This window comes from Python bivittatus, unplaced genomic scaffold, assembly GCF_059951505.1.
Source record: "Python bivittatus isolate LINGU-HERP-01145 unplaced genomic scaffold, Pbiv_v1 ctg000020_np1212, whole genome shotgun sequence".
Taxonomy (NCBI): Eukaryota; Metazoa; Chordata; class Lepidosauria; order Squamata; family Pythonidae; genus Python; species Python bivittatus.
Window position 1 is genome coordinate 114,651,870 of NW_028277030.1, and position 18,440 is coordinate 114,670,309.

At 39.9% G+C, this 18,440-nt stretch overlaps 1 protein-coding gene across 17 annotated transcripts in view; it reads right to left on the reverse strand.

Moving 5' to 3' along the window:
* Nucleotides 1-1,361: 1,361 nt before the first annotated feature.
* TRERF1 (transcriptional regulating factor 1) overlaps nt 1,362-18,440 on the reverse strand; it is an 80,905-nt gene continuing 63,826 nt past the window's right edge. For all 17 annotated transcript variants that reach the window (XM_088147289.1, XM_025169171.2, XM_088147315.1 and 14 more), the window contains 9 exons: nt 17,554-17,620; nt 15,603-15,742; nt 12,896-12,999; nt 12,252-12,327; nt 12,016-12,104; nt 9,751-9,864; nt 8,668-8,865; nt 7,184-7,392; nt 1,362-6,022 (listed from right to left, as the gene is read on the reverse strand). In XM_088147289.1, the coding sequence (XP_088003415.1) occupies nt 5,701-6,022; nt 7,184-7,392; nt 8,668-8,865; nt 9,751-9,864; nt 12,016-12,104; nt 12,252-12,327; nt 12,896-12,999; nt 15,603-15,742; nt 17,554-17,620 (1,319 nt within the window). In that variant the 3' untranslated portion in view covers nt 1,362-5,700. The remainder of the gene's footprint in view (nt 6,023-7,183; nt 7,393-8,667; nt 8,866-9,750; nt 9,865-12,015; nt 12,105-12,251; nt 12,328-12,895; nt 13,000-15,602; nt 15,743-17,553; nt 17,621-18,440) is intronic.

Below are 18,440 nucleotides of genomic sequence, written 5' to 3' on the forward strand. Positions count from 1 at the left end.
ACTGGGTTCATTGCTGCTGTACTCCCCTCCCTGCTGTGCATCATCCCTGCCTGATCTGCTGCACTCCATCCCAGGCTTAGGAGTGGAATCCCAAGGCTGTTAGTTCTTGGGGACTTCAACTTGCCCCCCCGTGACCTGGAATCAGGAGCAGCTCAGTTCTTGGCCACCACTGACCTGACCCAAATCATTGATGTACTGAGATGGGCAGTGACAAATTTGAAAATACACACACATACATTTGAAGGCACAACACATATTAGATCACACATTAGCTCTGCATTTTGTTGGGACAATTGCAACATGATCTGGTTGTGAAAGACATTACTTTGCCATGGTAAAGGATCTGATTTTGTCTTGCTGGTAAAGGGAGGTAGGGCCTTTAGACTGGATCACACCAAGTGACTAATGGACCTGGAAAAGTTCCAGGGGAGCTTGGGATTGTCCCTGAAGATCTGCTAGGCAGTTTGGCCAAGGTCTTAGGTCAGGAACAGGCAGCTGATGAGGGCCTTGAATCAAATTGTTCCTACTGGGCGTCTCACTGTACATTGTACCTTTGGTTCTCCAAGGAGACGTAGGAGATGAAGCACAACAGATGTCTAGAGTTCTGTTAGCAAAAGAGCAAGAACAAGATGTACATCGGTTCCAGAATCCTTTCTGCTGCTTTACCAACAGTGGCCATACTTTTCTGTATGTGTGTGTACTGGAATTTGGATCACATGACTGGAAGGGAAGCGGGCTTAGCTTGAAGTAGTTACCAACTTTCTGAGTTTCTGCCCAACTGCCTCTTCCCTATGGATGCAATAGGGATTCTTTCGTCTGCAGTCTCTGCCTTAATCCAGCCCACTTCAAACTCTTTTTATGGGCCGGCCTGCCCAAAACTTGTATCAAATTTGGTCCTTCTGTTCAGTTTTGGAGAGGTACCATGTTGACCCCTTTAATTTCTTTCCATCATTCTGATGGGTTGGAAATATTAAACCAAAAAATAAAATGCTGATTAATTTATTTAAAAGATTTTTTTTCCATCACATGAACAATTTTTTAAACAAAGTATATCTTATCAAAAGTATAAAATACTATTTCTCCCTGCAAACTCTTACAGATTCCCTTTGATTTTACAAGTACAATTACCTGTCAAGAAAAAGCTGTGTATTCTATACATAGTGCTTGCTCTTAGTTATGTACCAGATACAATGCATGCCTCATCCTACCTCATCAGAAAAAAAAAGGAAATTACCCCCCTCCCATGTAATATATTATGAAACTAAGCATTTAGTGCAAACCTGGCTCAATTACAACCTGAAATTAAATCACATGCAATTCAGGTGCAATTAAGCCGTAACAGGCAAACATTTTATTATAAAATAAAATAAAATAAAATAAAAAATAAAAGAACTATACTAAATGTTTTTTTAAACCAAATATTTTTACACTACACTGTAACTCAGAAATTTACAACTTTTTTTTTTGTAACAATCTATCAGCAGTTAAATAGATCTGAAAATAAGATTTCTCCATTAAAATATATTTTCCTTTTTTCTTAGGTTATGTACAATCTTTAACTAATTTGTTACTGAAATAATTGATAAACACAAAACTTCAGCAAATGAAAAAAAAAAGACCCATAAGTTTTCTGGCAAAATACTGAAACATATTTCAGTGAAATTTATCATGGCAACATTTTTATATAAGTACCAATATTCTTCCAAGGATTCTTTTGAGATTCTCTTAAGTTATTTTATGGCATGTCAGTATATCCACAATTGTTTTACATAATTTAAAATAAAACCATATTTTAACAGGTTCATCATGAATTAGTCCAATGAGCGATTGTAAGACCTTTAATTTTACCCATAATACCTTCCAGTGCATTGTAGGAATACAGTTCAATGGTACTAGTGCCATGGTTATAAGTCTAAAGACATAACCAGGAACAATTTTATATTAGAGACTTATTCTATGGATACTTAGAATCTATGGTAGCCTGAAAGAGCCTCCAAATTTGTTGGACTACAATGTTCAGCTTGTTGACCATACTGGATGAAAATTTTGAGACCCAGCCTCAACTCATCTGAAGGATGTAGGTTGAGGAAGGCTAAACCCTAATGTTTCTTGAGATGAATAATGGCCTGATGCATAGGCTTCTTAGTAAAGGTAAAAAAATCTGCCTTATTATAGTCTAGTATGCAAGTAATACAGATCAGCTTGGAATGACCTATTGTGAGCTTTATACTTTTATCCACTCTCTTCAATTTGTTACAGAATTCATACATATCAGAGGAAAAAAGAGTTCCCAAGAACTAAGAGTCTTTTTTTCTCCCTCTTGTTATGACTCTGGAATGATAATTTGCACCTTACAGCCTATTGACTACTGGAAGGTAACCTTTGGTATTACTGATAATCAGAACTTGGCTGATTTTCATGTGATTAATGTAATCTGTAATTAGGCACAGAACTAATTCAAACACAGCCACGACGACATCTAGAACAAGTAGCACTGGTGGCCGTGACTAGCAAAGCTTTGAAGAGTAGGAACTTCAGAATTTGGTCGTGTAAAATTAGCTTTGACAGAAACATCTTTAAGACTATTAAGTTCTCTAATACTAAGATCTGGCTCTCATGAAAATGTCCATGACTGTGCAAATACAGAATAAAAGAATTTTCTGCTGTCACATAACTTTGAACTCTCTCTGTTCATTGATAATACGATTTATACTAGAGAATTGTATTAGAAAATGAACCCACTCCTGGTGTTGAAAGCACTGTCTAGCTAGGATATTCCAAACTTGAACATACTGATCCATGAAATCATGCTCAAACACAACTGAAGGGGAAAAGGGGGGAGGGGGATTTTGATCCTCATTTGTTTAGCACAAGGTTATCATAAAACACTCCTCTGTTTGTATAATGTAACAAAATCAGGAAAGGGAAGAAACATAACCATAATTACTATATTGGAGGAGATTAAAGTTGGACTTAAATTTGCAGCCTCATGTATTGCTAAAACCAGTAACATACAGGTAGTCCTCGCTTAATGACCACAATTGGGACCAGAATTTAGGTTGCTAAGTGATGTGGTCATTAAGCGAGATGTCACATGACAGCTTCGCTTAGCGATGGCAATCCCAGCAATTTCACTTGCCATTGTTAAGCAAATTCAAGCCATTCCGAGCTTGGTTCCTCCCAGCCCTGAGCCTCGGTAAGGTAAGGGACTGCCTCCAACTCCCCCACCTGCCTATCTCCCCCCCAACTTTGCCCTTTTGGCCATCCTGCACCCTGCCTTGCAGAGTGGCAACCACCCCCAGAACTGTGCGGCTCTGGGGCTGCTTGCCACACCCCAGGGCCGCATCCACCCCAGCCCAGTCCCACTCACCTATCTCCCCCCATCTATGTCTTTTAACCCCCCTGCCACCCTGCCCTCCATTGCCCCAGTTAACCTTGCTGTCTTCTTGCTCCCACTGCTGATGAGGCATGCCTGGCCTGGCTGCTGGGCCAGCTTCAGCTGTGGAAAAAGAAAAAAGAAAATGCTGAAGGCAGCCCCTCAATGGCAGCATTTTAAAATGCCCCTTTTCACCATGCTCAAGAAAAAAAACACCAAAGCAGTCCCTTTGCAAAGAGCTCTTGGGGGGGCTGGACCTAGTAAAGTGACTGCTTTGGGGTGTTTTTTTCCTTTTTCCGCAGCTGAAGCCAGCTCCAGCCCCAGCCAGGAGCACAGTGAAAAGGGGCGTTTTAGCACACTGCCACTGAGGGGCTGCCTTTAGCATTTTTTTTCTTTTTCTGCAGCCGAAGCCAGCCCAGCCCAGCCCGGCCCAGCAGCCCGGCCGGGCACGCCTCGTCAGCAGCAGAAGCAAGAAGACGGCAAGGTCATCTGGGGCAGCAGAGCGCGGGGGGCCAAAAAGGCACAGATTGGGGGGGGGAGATAGGCAGGTGGGGGGAGTTGCAGTGCCCCTGCGGTCATAAGTGCAGGCAGGCTGCCAAGCGCCCAAATTTTAATCACGTGACCACTGGGGCACAGGCACCGGTCATTGAATGAATTGTCAGTAAGTGACACAATGTAAAAACAAAATGGAAAAAAACCTGAATTTCGTTACTGTTATCAAATGTGAAAGCTGTTTAAACATTAATTGCAGCTCTGTATTTTGGTTATATAGTTAAAATGAGAGGCTTAACACACAAACACAACATAGGTCTCCCAATCTTGTATAAAGTTATTGGACTTACTTATAGTTTCAAACCTGTGAGTCCATAAGAGACAGTTGGCAGGCATAAAAAGGACAACATTCAGTACATTTACAGTAACCCCATCAACCAATTATATGCATGGCAGCTTTTAAAGTCTTTGGCAATGACCAAAACCTGCATGTTCCATCTAGGTTTTGCACACATTTTCATGATGATATATTTCAATTTACAAAAGTGAATAGAAGAGCACCAAGGTGTGTGTGCACTCTATACCCAAATATATGTGCATTTTGAAGCCACTGAGACCCAGCAGCCACATAAAATTTATGATCAGAGACAAAGTGCAAAACTATTCTTCTTTTCTATTTGGAAGAATTTTAACAAACATATATAAACCGATTTATCTGAAGATGGGACATTTTTTCCCTCTTCTTTCTGTGAGGAAAGATTTTGACTTGTACCTTCTCAGGAGAACACTGCTGCAAAGTTAAAGGTAGCATATTGTACCTATACTTTCAAAGACAACTTTTTAGCAACTGATTTACTGTACAAATTGGTGATACTTCACTTCCTCAATCATTAATTTACACACAATCCAAGAATCTTCTGTAAAAAGGGGGTGAGTTTGCCTCAGCAATTCTGTCACTGTGAAATCAAAAGTCTTTCTACAATCTCCAGATACTTCTACATTCACTGACCCTGTTCCTTCTGAATCTTCTAAATTGGAAGCTCTGAAGTGTGCATTATGACTATGGAAACCCTTGAAAAGGAAGAGTTTGATTCATATTACATTTGGTGATAATAAAAACTTTTACTTGGAGGAATGATCTAGTCATTCCTTCTATTTTCTTGGTTGCTTCTTTCTTCCAGATCCAAGTAAACCAAAGCAGGACATATTGCCATCTATCTGCATGTGCCCAAGCAAACAGAACATCCATTTACATCTTGTTAGGAAAAAAAAATAAAGATGCCTTCAGAATTTACATTTGGTGTAAAACCTTTGGTGCTAGAGGAAAGAATTGAATCGGATGGAATATGGGCCCAAGCAGAAGGTCCATATTAGCTTACGCTGGTCCAAAATTGCGAGATACTAACAATTTATTCCATGTGCATCTTGGGTTGAAGATGCAGTTATCAGTGACTTATTTTTGCCATCTGACAGTCCTGTTGCAGGCTTTTTTGAGGCCAGAATTAATAGAGGTGAGGAAAAGAAAGTATCCTGAGGAATTTAAAGAAAGTTACATTTCTTTTGAAAGTTTAAGATATATGAACTTTTCAGAATATTTCATTCCAATATATTACACAAGATTCCTTTAGAAAACAGAACATTTCCCCTCACTTTTAAAAAAGAAAGGAGAGAAAGAACATCACGAGACAGATGTGTTTTTCCAGTTCTGGATTTAAAAGAGTCCAACTACAGAAACAGTTTAAAATAAAAGGGAAATAAGAAATATAGCCCTCTCACTGGAGGAAACTGATTTCAACTGGTATCTGTAATTTTACAGATGTGGCTCATTTTGTCTACAGCTCAACATCATCCTGAAGCAACTCTGAATCTTCTTCGTCCAGTAAGAGGCTTGGGTTTATCACTTCAGCATTGTCAATGACTTCTCCCAGTTCCTGTACAACATCGCTGTCAAGGTCATCTGCTTGTTCAACATGCTTTATCAAGTCTAAATGATCCAGTGGAATCAAGCTATGCCCAGGTGACCCCGTAGTCCTTGCTATTGTGGCCGCCATTTCAGCTGCAACAGCAGCCTTCTGGGCTTTCTGCCTCTGTTGTTCTTCCTGCTGGCGGTGGGTCTTCATGTGAGCATTACGACTTTTGATTTTGAAAAACATCCTAATATGAAAAGGAAGGGAGAAAAAAGAGGAATCTGTATAAATTACACAGGTATATTATATGTTCTCCCTGAATTATGCTTCCTGTGGGGAAGAAGGGGCCGACCCTTCACTGCTGATCAGATGTTACAGGGGAATGACTTAACAGGGCTGCAAAGAAACATGTTCTTGAGGTGTTATCACCATCAGCAAGAACACATGGGCTGTTTTGTTCAACTTCAAAACAAAACACTTGTTTCGTGTACATCCCTAATCAGAAGCTCGTGGTACTTCCCTGGGCATTTTGCAAGAGACCAGCAAAAATTTCAATTCACAACTATTTAAAAACCACCCTCCCCTGCCCCCCCCCCTTAATTAAGTTGTGGGAATTATTATTTAGGGAGGAAGGGAACCAGGAGTGGACTTAAAGTGAAAGGATGTGATACTGGCATAAACAGGACATTTCTGGGTGAGCATATGCTCAGATGCATTCTATTCTTTAATTCTAATGCCTTTGCCAAATAGAGAGATCCTATAAATGTGAAGTCTGTGAGGCTGAAAGCTTTCAAGGGTATACTTCTTTGTTTCTATTTTATAGCTTTAAAAACAGATTGCTAAGGAGTTTTCTACTGCATCACCCAATAGTTCAGTAGGGCTGAGGACAAGTGTCACTTGCTGGGCTTCCTTAAGGGATGCAATCTTATCTTAGGTGAGGTAGCATAATCCTAGGCAAACCTGTGGACTATGTTCACATACTGCAGTAAGTGAAGACTGTGGTCTATAAACAGCATTAACTGAATTCACATATCACGTCAAGCTAAAACCTAAATAAACCACATGTTATATCAATTCATCCTCTATCTCATGCCAAGGGATGGTTAGGTTTGGCTTATGACATCTCAGTACTGCCCGAATTGTACACATTATATTTTACCACTGCTTATACAGTGATTTGTAACAGTCTTCTGCGTCTTGTTGCCCTCTGGAGTCCAATTGTACAACTTTAGGAGTACAATTCCCAAAGTTTCCAGCAAGCAGGATCAGGCACCACACTGGTAAGGCTGCATTAGAATTACTCTTATTCATTAAGGCAACTTCCTTACTTTGTTGGGGAGTGATTTCCACTGAGTTTTCTGGACAGAGTGTCAGAGATTCCAGTTTGTGAGTTGGTATCTTTACTTACTTGCCACATTCTTTACAGGGGAAAACTGTAGGTGGATCTGTCTCACCACTTGTTGTACTATGAGCTGGGGAACTCTTGACAGAGCAGTAGTCGTTCTGAGAATTCAGCTTTTGTTTCGTGCTAGGGCCACCACAGCGGGTTTTGACTACAGGATTTGTGCCACCATGAATACGTGCATGGCCATTCAGGGCTTGTCTGGAACTGAAGATCTAGAGGGCAAATAAGCCAAAAATACATTTTCTGAATTAAAGATAAAAAAATCCACAGCAATGACACTGAGTTCCTCTAATGGTAACTTGCCTCGATTCTATTCTCTTAATTTGGCCATGCCAGATAATTTCAAACTTCTTTCTGAGCTTTTTATCTCTGACCAGGCAATCATATGCATGAAGACCACCTCACCATGCATCCTCAGCACAGCTTCTGAACACAGATTTCAATTCAGCTGTCTTGGCTAACAGCTACAATCAAATCAACATGTCAACAGAGACCATCCATTCAAACCTTCATCAAGCCAAATGGCCAACAATGGTCTTTCCAGTCCATTATTGGGTTTCAAAAACATATTTGTGAAAATTTCTAAACCAATACCTATGACAAAAGATACTCAAGTTATACTTTAGTTTTACTATTCATGAGGTTAATCCCAAGTATAGACTAAACCAGGCATAAGCAACTTTATAGTCACTTGGAGCCACACTCAACTTTGGAAGAAAGCAGCAAGAACACAGCAATAGGTGGGGATAATAAGCAAAGTAGGGAGGATTGGGGAATGGGCAGGACCACCTTTGGGGATTTGTTTTAGGGGGGGGCTGGTTTATTATTTTCATTTTGATTTGTACCTCACTCCCCTTATTTGCAGCTGTATGTGAATCATATTATAGGATGAACATAACAATTTAAATGTGTTTCTATTTTAAAATGGCAGGAAACTCTCCTGCTGTTGAAATTTTGTTGTGTAGTTAGATGGATTCTGGAGGACACAAAAATGGAATTTAGGAGCCACAGGCCTAGGCCTAATTAAAGAGTAGGCAGGAGAATTCTTGGGAACCCTACACATATAGCTGAAGTACCATCTTGGTTGAGCATGAATTAATTAAACAATAGATCTGTTTGTCTTTTAGAACAAGTACATGTGTTTTCCTTGTTTGTTGAGAGGTATATATCACATTTCCTTTAAGAGTTCAAGGTGGCTTATATATGGATCTTCCTTTATTTTATTTCATCCACCCTCTGACAAAGGCTGGGCTGTGTGACTGGCTCAAAGACACCCAGTATGTTTCCATGGTTGAAGGTGGACTTGAACCTGAGTCTCTGCTGTCCTGATACTTAAGGCCTATATCACCCTAGGCATCAATGTAAGAAATTTTGCTTCCAAATCTATTACTGAATGGGTACTGTGAAATCACAGAACCTGCATAGTCTAGCTGTCTCCACATCCACACACTTCTGGAACAATGTAATGTATTAACAAGTACACCTACAGCCCCACAGTCTGGCATTTCACAGATAAAAGAGGTCACAGGCAGCCCAAGGCTCTGCAGAGAGGGAGGGTTAATGGGTGATGCAACAGCAACAGGCGGTGGGTCAGGAGAATTCTGAATCTCTGCATCCTCTTTTACAGATTTTTTTTCTTCCTCAGTCTGTTCTTCACCCTCCAATTCCTCATCTTCTCCACTTGTCTGAAATTCAAAGAGATAGTAGGTGAAAGTGGAACAACTGTTTAAGAAAATCTAGGTGTCTAGATAAAGAGGTTTTAAAGAAGGATTGAAGCCAACCCACATGTGCCTACTTTGTTTCAACACCAATAGGTAGATCTAAGGTAACTGATAACTAGATAAAGACAAATCTTCTTCAGCTCTGATTTTTTAAAAATCTGTCTGGGAGGTGCGAGACAGGTTCAAAAAACCACTTTTAATTAGAGAGGAAATTAATTATTTAATTAGAGAGGAAACTAATTCATATCACTACTCCTTACAGAATCTATTATTCATAATAACTGAATGTGGCCAGGTGCTTTCACATTCCTCTCATTGCTCTAAAACTGTTCTTTGTATCTCTACCCTTATACAGAAAGGCAAGTCCTCTGCACTGGAAGAACCCAGGCAACCTGCTTTATACAAAGTCCAATTCCTTATTCATATATCTTAATACTATTTAGACTGGCAATGGCTTTCCAAGTAGAATTATTTTATATCACTTACTTCCTGACTCTTTAAAACGAGAGGTTCCAGGTTCCTTTTGGATATGCAAAAGATACCTATCACTCAAGTATGGATCTCCCAAGAACATACTGGTAATTCCAAACAGGAAACAGTAACACCAATTTTTATACACAGAGAAACACTTTACATTATAGTGCTGATTGCTAAGAATTGCAATTAACAGTATTTTAGGATAAAGTAACATACATTCTTCTAGCATGGATCAAGTTTTGGCCTGTGTACAACTATCTTACTGAAATGTTTCTTCTCACAGGTGGGAAAAAGTAATAGGCAAATATATAAATATAAGTATCTGGAGAATGCAACTTTATCTACTTCAAAACTAAAGGAAACGAGGCTTACTGGGCATTCAGTTTTTACTTCTGCATGCCGAGTTCTGTGCCGTCGTCCTAAATGCATGATTTTCTTCCAGGTGTAATAGTATTCAACGCATTGTGCAACTGACTTAGACTTCACCTGTAATCAAACAATAATTAAAACACTGCATCAGCACATTATCAGGTAACATACAACATTAATATGCAACACTGTCCTGGACAATTTTCATCCAGTCTCCCACTTCCCCTTCTTGGGGAAGGTGGTTGAGAAAGTGGTGGCTTCGCACCTCCAAAGGGTCCTGGAGGAAACGGATTATCTGGACCCTTATCAGTCAGGTTTCAGGCCCGGTTATGGAACGGAAATGGCATTGGTCGCACTTATGGATGATCTCTGGCGGGAGCGGGATGGTGATAGTGCGACCATCCTTGCTCTCCTTGATCTCTCAGCGGCATTCGATACTGTCGACCATGGTATCCTATTGGGACGGCTCAGGGATATGGGGGTGGGCGGCACAGTTCTGTGCTGGTTCACCTCCTTTTTCCGGGGCTGATCCCAATCGGTGGTGATAGGGAGCCAGAGGTCCCATCCTCGGCCCCTCCTTTGTGGGGTGCCGCAGGGTTCGGTTCTCTCTCTGCTCCTTTTCAACATCTATATGAAGCCGCTGGGTGAGATCATCTGTCATCATGGGATGAGGAATCATCAGTATGCTGATGATACTCAATTATACATTTCCATCCCTGGTGAGGTAAGTGATGCCGTTTCCGCCCTCTCGCGGTGCCTGGAGGCTGTGAGGGTCTGGATGGGGAACAAGAGGTTCCGGCTGAACCCTGGCAAGACGGAGTGGCTGTGGGTTAATGGCTCCTCTGTATCCGGGATGTTGTCATCCTTGGTTCTGGATGGGATAGCACTGCCCCAGACAGATCCAGTGTGTAACTTGGGGGTCCTCCTGGACTCATGACTCCTGCTTCGAGAGCAGGTGGCAGCCGTGGCCAGGAGGGCTTTTGCACAGCTTCGGGTTGTGCACCAGTTACGCCCTTTCCTGGATCGGGATGCCTTAAGGACAGTCACTCATGCCCTTGTTATCTCCCAGATAGACTACTGCAATGCGCTCTACATGGGGCTACCCTTGAAGAATATCCGGAAGCTTCAGCTGGTCCAGAATGCGGCCGCGCGAGCAATTTTTGGGGCCCGAAGGAGGACCCATATAACACCTCTGCTCCGTGAGCTGCATTGGGTACCAGTTTGCTTCCGGGTCCAATTCAAGGTGTTGGTTATCACCTTTAAAGCCCTATATGGCATGGGGCCAGGCTACCTGAAGGACCGCCTCGCCCCCATGATCTCTACCCGTCCCACCCGATCTCACAGAGAGGGCATGCTCCGGATCTCCGCGGTAAAAGAACTTTGATTAGCAGGGTCCAGAAGGCGGGCCTTCTCTGCTGTGGCCCCCGTCCTTTGGAACATCTTGCCCCCGGAGGTGAGACAGGCCCCCTCACTCCAGGCCTTTCGGAGGGACTTGGACCTGGCTCTGCCATCTGGCCTGGGGCAGGGAGGGAGGATATCAGAAGTGGGGTTGGCTGGCCCCTTAGTGGTATGCTGTGCCCCCAGCGGCCTCTTGGTTTTTTAGTTGTTTATTTTTCTAATGTTTGGTTTTATAACTTTTAATGGTATTTATGTTTTTTAGTGTGTTGTAAGCCGCCCAGAGTCCCCCATTGTGGGGAGATGGGCGGGGACAAATAAAATACATAAATAAATAAACACCCCCCCCTACAAAAATCTCTTAGATATATTCATTAATACTGTATACTTTATCACAAATTCAAAACTTTGAAGCAGTTATCAAAAATTTGAACTTGGTTTTGGATCTTACTAGGGTGCTACACACATTCATTTCTCCTGGTCAGCATGACTAAAAGGTTAAACTATTTTAAACTCAGGATAATTCCCCTTCTGAAACAGATTAAACTGAGACAGAGAGGAGATTGTTGAAGGTCAAACAGTGAACTTCAAAGCTGAGCAGGGGACTTGAACCCAGGTCTTCACAATCTGATATATATCTTTTTCCCCCCAACATCGTTTTCACTCTAATTACTGCAACTAATTCATGCTCAAATTGACAGGTGTTTTAAAAATAAGTGCAAATTCTTGCAGTTGGGACCTCAACTAAGTTCAAACATACAAACTTTCACTTTAAGACAATAACCTCTGGAATTAGACTTTTTTTTTTAATATAATAAGCTGGTATCTAGAGGATCAGAAATGCCATCCAAACAAGAGAGAAGAACATCTCACCATTTTCTGCACAAAAATGAAATCTTTGCCATATGTTGCCAGTGCTTTGTTGAACAATTTTCTTTCAAAGGGTGTCCACTGGTCTGAACCTAAAGTAAACGGAACAGGCGAGAACCATTTTTATTTGTACTGTCAAATGAATGACTTTCTCAATGCTTAGCCAATACCACCTGCCCTGACAAAGGCTCCCATGTGGAATTGGCAGGCGTCCCTTTCAAACCTATTTTAGAACTTACCAGCATAATGATAATTGGCTAGAGGATGTGATTTTGCTCTTTTTGGTTTCAAAAGAAGAAGCATCTCCAGAGCAACCTGCAATATTAACAGAGACAAAGCAAACCAGAATTGTATGTTGTTTGTAATTATTAGAATTACAGTCATTCTTTTAGTAACAGGTAATACATTTTCAGTTTTCCAATGTTCTTTGACTATGATATGCTGCATTTTAAGACTGCAGAAGCAGAGCCCTTTGCTGGACTCGTTTGTGCAGTGACCTGTTCACTTAGCTTCTTTCTTGCCTAAGTTGCAGTCCTATGTACAGTTCTATGGAATGGAATGGAGTGGAGTGGAGTGGAGTGGAGTGGAGTGGAGTGGAGTGGAGTGGAACTGGAATTTACTTATGAGTGAGCATAATATAGAAGATATTATGTTAGTTACTAGACATTTTCAGCCATAGACTTTTTTCTCCTTAAAGAAAAGCTGGATATGGGTTTTTAAAATAAAGCAGAACTATTAGAAATGATTCAGAAGTTTCAATAAATAAAGAAAAATCTCATTATTGGCAAGTGAGACTATTTCACAATTAGTTATTCAAACATTTTCTTTATGTCCAGTTACTTCATGAAATCTGTTACTATTTTTAAAATGCTCTGTAACTTACCATAATATTTCCTTTAGCTTCAAAGAGAGAATGCAAACCATATTCTATGTTGGTTCCTCCACCAGTTAATATGCTCGAACAACACATATTTAAGAGATTGGTCACTTTAAGAAGAAAACAAAATTAATTCAGACAATTCAGCTATTGAACACAGAAACTTGACAAATATGTCATAAAGCCAATATAAAGACACTAATTCTAACAAGTATGGATTCCTATTTTGAGAAAGCTGGGGCACAACAGGAGGCAGTTCATTTTAATTACTTGCTGAGATCTTTGCAATTTCTCAAAGATTTCCCCCCCTCCAGATGTGATTGTTTTTCTATTCTTTTGAAATTTTCTCTGTGATTGTTTTTAGCTTGCTTTATTGTTGGGGGTGGAGGACATCCTATTAATGCTGTTGGGATTTTCCTTTAAACCCCATTCTGAAGTCTACGGGTTGTCCATGCTTCCCAAGTGACCCATAGGAAGGGTTCCCTCGTGATGCTGTCCGCTGGATTTTACTGAAGCACGGGAAGCCATAACATTCACATACCCCACTTAGTCATCTCATATCTAAATAAATGCAGAAGTATCACACGTCACTGGAACAGCACTAATTTGCCTAAAAGGGATGGATGAACATATGTAAAAAAATGTTATTTTTTAAAAAATAAAACAAAAACAGGCAGTGGTGGAATAGACCAAGCATTAAAGTAGCAGGAGACTGAACAGGGTAAAAGATGTAAGTTACTTGTTTATACCAGTGCTTCCCAACTTGTGGCCAAAGCCAAATTGACTAAGTGCACATCTGTCTGAGGGACAGCCAGTTGGAAAAAGCTGGTCTACAAAGATAGATAGAGGGATGGATGGATGGATGGATGGATGGATGTTACATAAAGGTAAGTTGGGCACATTTAGCCTGAAAACCAGAAAACCTTGGGGGGACAGGGCAGCTATTTTCAACTGTTAGAAGGTTTGTCATGTAGAAGACAGGGCAGAATTGTTCAGAAGTGTTCCAGAAGACAGGACAAAAAAAACCCCAAAGGACACAGGTTTTGGCAAGAATCAGAAAATATTTCCTAATGGTTAGAGCAGTCAGGATTGCCTCCCATGGGCCATGTTCAGATTGGGCAGCACGGACATCCTGAGGCTTTAGAGTGATGGAAAGACATAAAACAGATTGCCTTGTGAGATTATGAACCCTTTTGTTGGAGATGTTTAAACACAAGATGAATGGCCATCTGTCAGAGATGTTACAGTGTTGGATTTCTGTACTGAGGACTGATGATCCTCAGATCCCTTCTTACATTCTATGATTTTAAGATTAACTACCTGTTTAAGAAAGCAATTAATTGCCACACTACAAATCAACCAAATTGAATGATGAACAAAGAAAGCATATGTAGTAGAAATGTGCACTGCACAATCTTTGTGAGGTAGATTTGAGTATGAGTGCAAGAGGACAAAGAGAAATATTCCTAAGCCAATAAGGTTGAGATGCAACCTGGAAGCTATCTGAAGCATTTATAGTATTTTTTAAAGCAAGGATGTAAACCTCACAAACAAACAAAACAAAAACACATTTCACATTTATGTGCTGCTGAACAATTATGAATTTAACTGATATAACTATGGTATATCAGTTTTTTAAAAACACGTATAGTTAACCTATTAAATATCAGGAAACCAATACATTCATATTAAAATGAAAAGAAAGGTGAAACAAATGAAGGCCTACTGTTTTCTCATTAAGTTCTTAAAACAGGCTGAGGAGGGAAATAGTATTTTTGTAATTATTCCACTTCAAGACATCTGGAAGAGATTTTTTTTCTTTTTGTAACTTTTTTCCTGGTTCATTCCTAAGTGTCTGTCTCTGTGTGTGAGCATGTACACATGAGTGTGTGTGTGAAAATGAGGGTTAACTCCCATTGCAAAATATTGCAAGGAATACAGGGGTAAAGACTTCAAGAATATAGAAATTATTCCACAGAATAATTGCAAGACTGGTTTCTTAGCGAATATGGTCTTTTGAAGAAAGCAAACTTTGGGGGTACAAAGATAGCCCAATGAAGAATTTACATGAACAACATAGGGTTCAATGTACCATGGTAGTTGCTTTATTTATTTATCAAATTTGTCACCGCCCATCTCATTGAAACAACTCTGGGCGGTTTACAGCAAAGATAAAATTCATTAAAAGGCAACATAAAAGCAGTCCTAAAAATAATATTTATTTATTTATCAAATCCATTTAGTTGTTATATTATGTGTCAGGTCCAAGTATCCACCTCTGTGAATGAAAGGATCCTTTCCATTTGGGAAGTGACCTAGGATCCAACGGAGGGTTGCTTCTAAAGAAAATGGGTAAGTAAACCATTTTATTCCTGATTTTCCTTCCTCCTCTGGTGTCTTATATTTCCTTCCACACTCATAATGTTCTGGAGGTTAATCAGAATAAACTGTCATGCTCTCCTGTTCTCTAACAATGGTGGAACTCTACTGAACACAGACTTGATTCAATCCTATGGTTTTGCAGTGAAATGCCAAGAAAATCTAAATTTTTAAAGCTAAAAGGGAGCAATTCTGAAACTACTCACTTTTTTATTTTAAACTATGAATTAGGATTAATACTTGTTAGCTACCCAAAGTGGGCTTGGTGAGTGGTGGCCATATACACAAAACAAAGCACAAACTCACTCCTTTAGGTAGGATAAAAATATAGTACCTCTTTGTTGGAAAGTTTTGTCCTCCAGTTCTGGCCATGGTTTCCAAACTAAAGTTGCCTTGTGATCCTCCTTTTCCACCAATGCTATGTCTTTAAGTTCAGGGATCTCTGCCTGGAATCTTGAGCCAATGTTGATACGCCTCAAAGCAATAAAGGTATTTAAAGCGTTAAAAATGTAGGTCCACTGCAGGATGTTCCTCCTCTGAGGAGAAGGACTTAAGAAAAACATAATGGCAGGAAGAAATTATCACAACAATATTAAGGCTGAAAGCAGAAGTGGCAAAGGTAAAACTCATGAAGTGGAAACTTCATATAAAGTAGATTGTTTCCTTACAGAAACAAGCTGAGTGGATGACATACCGGGTTCTTCACCAGAATCATCCAAAAAGGATCCAGGAAAATACTGTCTCTCAGGGGCATCACCTTCTTATTATGAATGAACAATACATAAATTGACCACCTATTTCTGATTATATTTACCCATCCCATCAGGTCCGGCAGGAGAGGCATGCTGTGGGTCCCGTCTGCAAAACAGTCCCATCTGATGGAGCCTAGGTGGCAAGCCTTTTCTGCTGTGGCCCCCGCCCTCTGGAACATCATCCCTCCCGAGGTGAGGTTAGCCCCAACCCTTACTGCCTTCCAGAAAACCCTCAAAACATGGTTTTTTCAGCAAGCCTGGGGATCCCCTGGTAATAGGGAGCCCACATGTTGGCTGCATTATGTGTGAAGTTCTGCTTGTGGTCTTGTTTTTATCTATGCTTACTGTTTTAATTGGTTTTGTAGTATGTTTTAATAGGAGGCTTTATTGTACACTGCCCAGTCACTTTTTGTGAGATGGGCAGCTATATAAATTTGACAAATAAATAAAATATATAGTTCAGGATTTCCTTACTTCCCAAACTAAGCTGAGTTCTCACACTGTATTAAGCTGAGTACTTTTATGTAGAAAAATGGGATGAAATAGTTTCAATAAATAAATAGATAGCGGTATAGATGTAGTTTTGGTCTAATGTGTATCGTAATTTGTATGTCTATGTTCTAAGATGTGGTTTGATAACTGGTTCTGGAATTATTTATTGTTGAGAGCTATGAAACAGTTAAAGACTAAGTAGACAGTCTGAGTTAAAAAAAAAAAAACAACCTCCATATTGGCTTCAAAGCAAATCAAAATTCTGTTTGTTAGAATTTCTTGCAGTGCAAAGATGAAATGTAAACATTTATTTTGTGTTGCAAAGAAAAGATCAATAATCTAAAACACTCTTCCTCCCTAATTACTTAATTGAAGAAGGGGTTGATGTGTTTACAAATGACACCAAGACTGTTTAACTGCAATTTGTTAAAAAAATCTAGAAATAAACCAGGGTTAGTTTGCAAGGGATCAAGCTAATCATGGCCTTGCTTGGCCAGTTTCTGCTTTGTTTTTCTTTCTTTTTTAAATGTGTGTGCTTGCCAATCTCGGCTATTAATCTGAATACTCTGCCTTTGTTCTGGACAATTCTAAAATTGTATGCAACTGCAAATTCAAGACTAGATCTGAACCTGAATTGGTTACAAAGAATGGAAGGAAATTATATCGGACTCTCATCTATTTTCTCTCATAAGCAAACTGATGCTTGTCCAAAGCCATGCTAAGCTTTCATTTCCCAATATGACACCGATGCCAACATCTGAGGTCATACTTCATGGTTTAGTTCAGGCCTGCAGTTTTATAATACTTCAATATGTTGCTCTGAAAACCATTCAAAACTAGCTACCAATGTAACAAGTTGAATGTAAACAAAATAAGAAAAGAGGCCTTGATGCACACACAGGAATACCAGACAGACACAAAGGAATGATTTGCACCCCAGCCATTTTTTTAAAAAGAAGCACACACTTCCTCTCTCTCTCTAACCAAAATAGTTGTGTTGCATGGATATTACATCTCTCTCTACAAAAGACTAGTTCTTACGGTTCAATATCAATAGTCTGCTCTCCAGGTCTTGGGGTCACAGGGACGCTGTTTCCATCAATACTATCTGAAAGAAAAATGATCATATAGTTTTCAGCAAGTTTCCTTTTTTGTCTTTGTTCACAAACCACTTTTCTGAAGTCTGCCTTCTCTCTTTACAGAAAACAACATTACATTTAAATAGAGGATATCACACCATTATAAGAGCACCCATTTATATGCAGTTGACCCTTAGGCACTGTTTTGAACAGCGAGTAATAGGAAAGGTATTTGTCAATCTAATGCCCTCCAAATATGTTGAAACAAGGCCTGGCTAGGGATGATGTGACTTCTACAACACAACTGGAAAGGGCCAGTGTGGCATGTCACCGTGGAGAGCTAGTACCCAGTCCAAACAGACAATGTTATTAAACAGACCAACAGTCTGATCAAGTAAAACCTATTCTCTATGTTTAAGCATATCTTTATATATGCATTTCCCATTATTTTGCGAACAATTACTAGCAGGATCCTGGCATGTGACACTCCTTTGTAAGACTATTTCAGTTTACACTCCCAAGAAAATTATTCAAGACTGCAAAAGCAAGTTTTCTGTATCTGCAGTGATGAGATTAAAAAACTTTTTCCATATGGTGTAGCAACTGTCAAATTTGCTAGTTTCAAGGACACAGTTCTTTGCATCAACCTATTCCAGTAAAAATGGAAAGTCTGCAAATGGAACTCATTCCCCTGAGCAGAATTTATGGTAAATTCATAATCTCTCTTTACCCCTCTCCACCCGCCAATCCCTTGGTTTAACTTGCATTAAGATATTTTGAGAAAATACAAAGCTCATATATTTTGTATTAAGATGTGAATAATATGAAAAAGCATAGTTTTGTGCACTT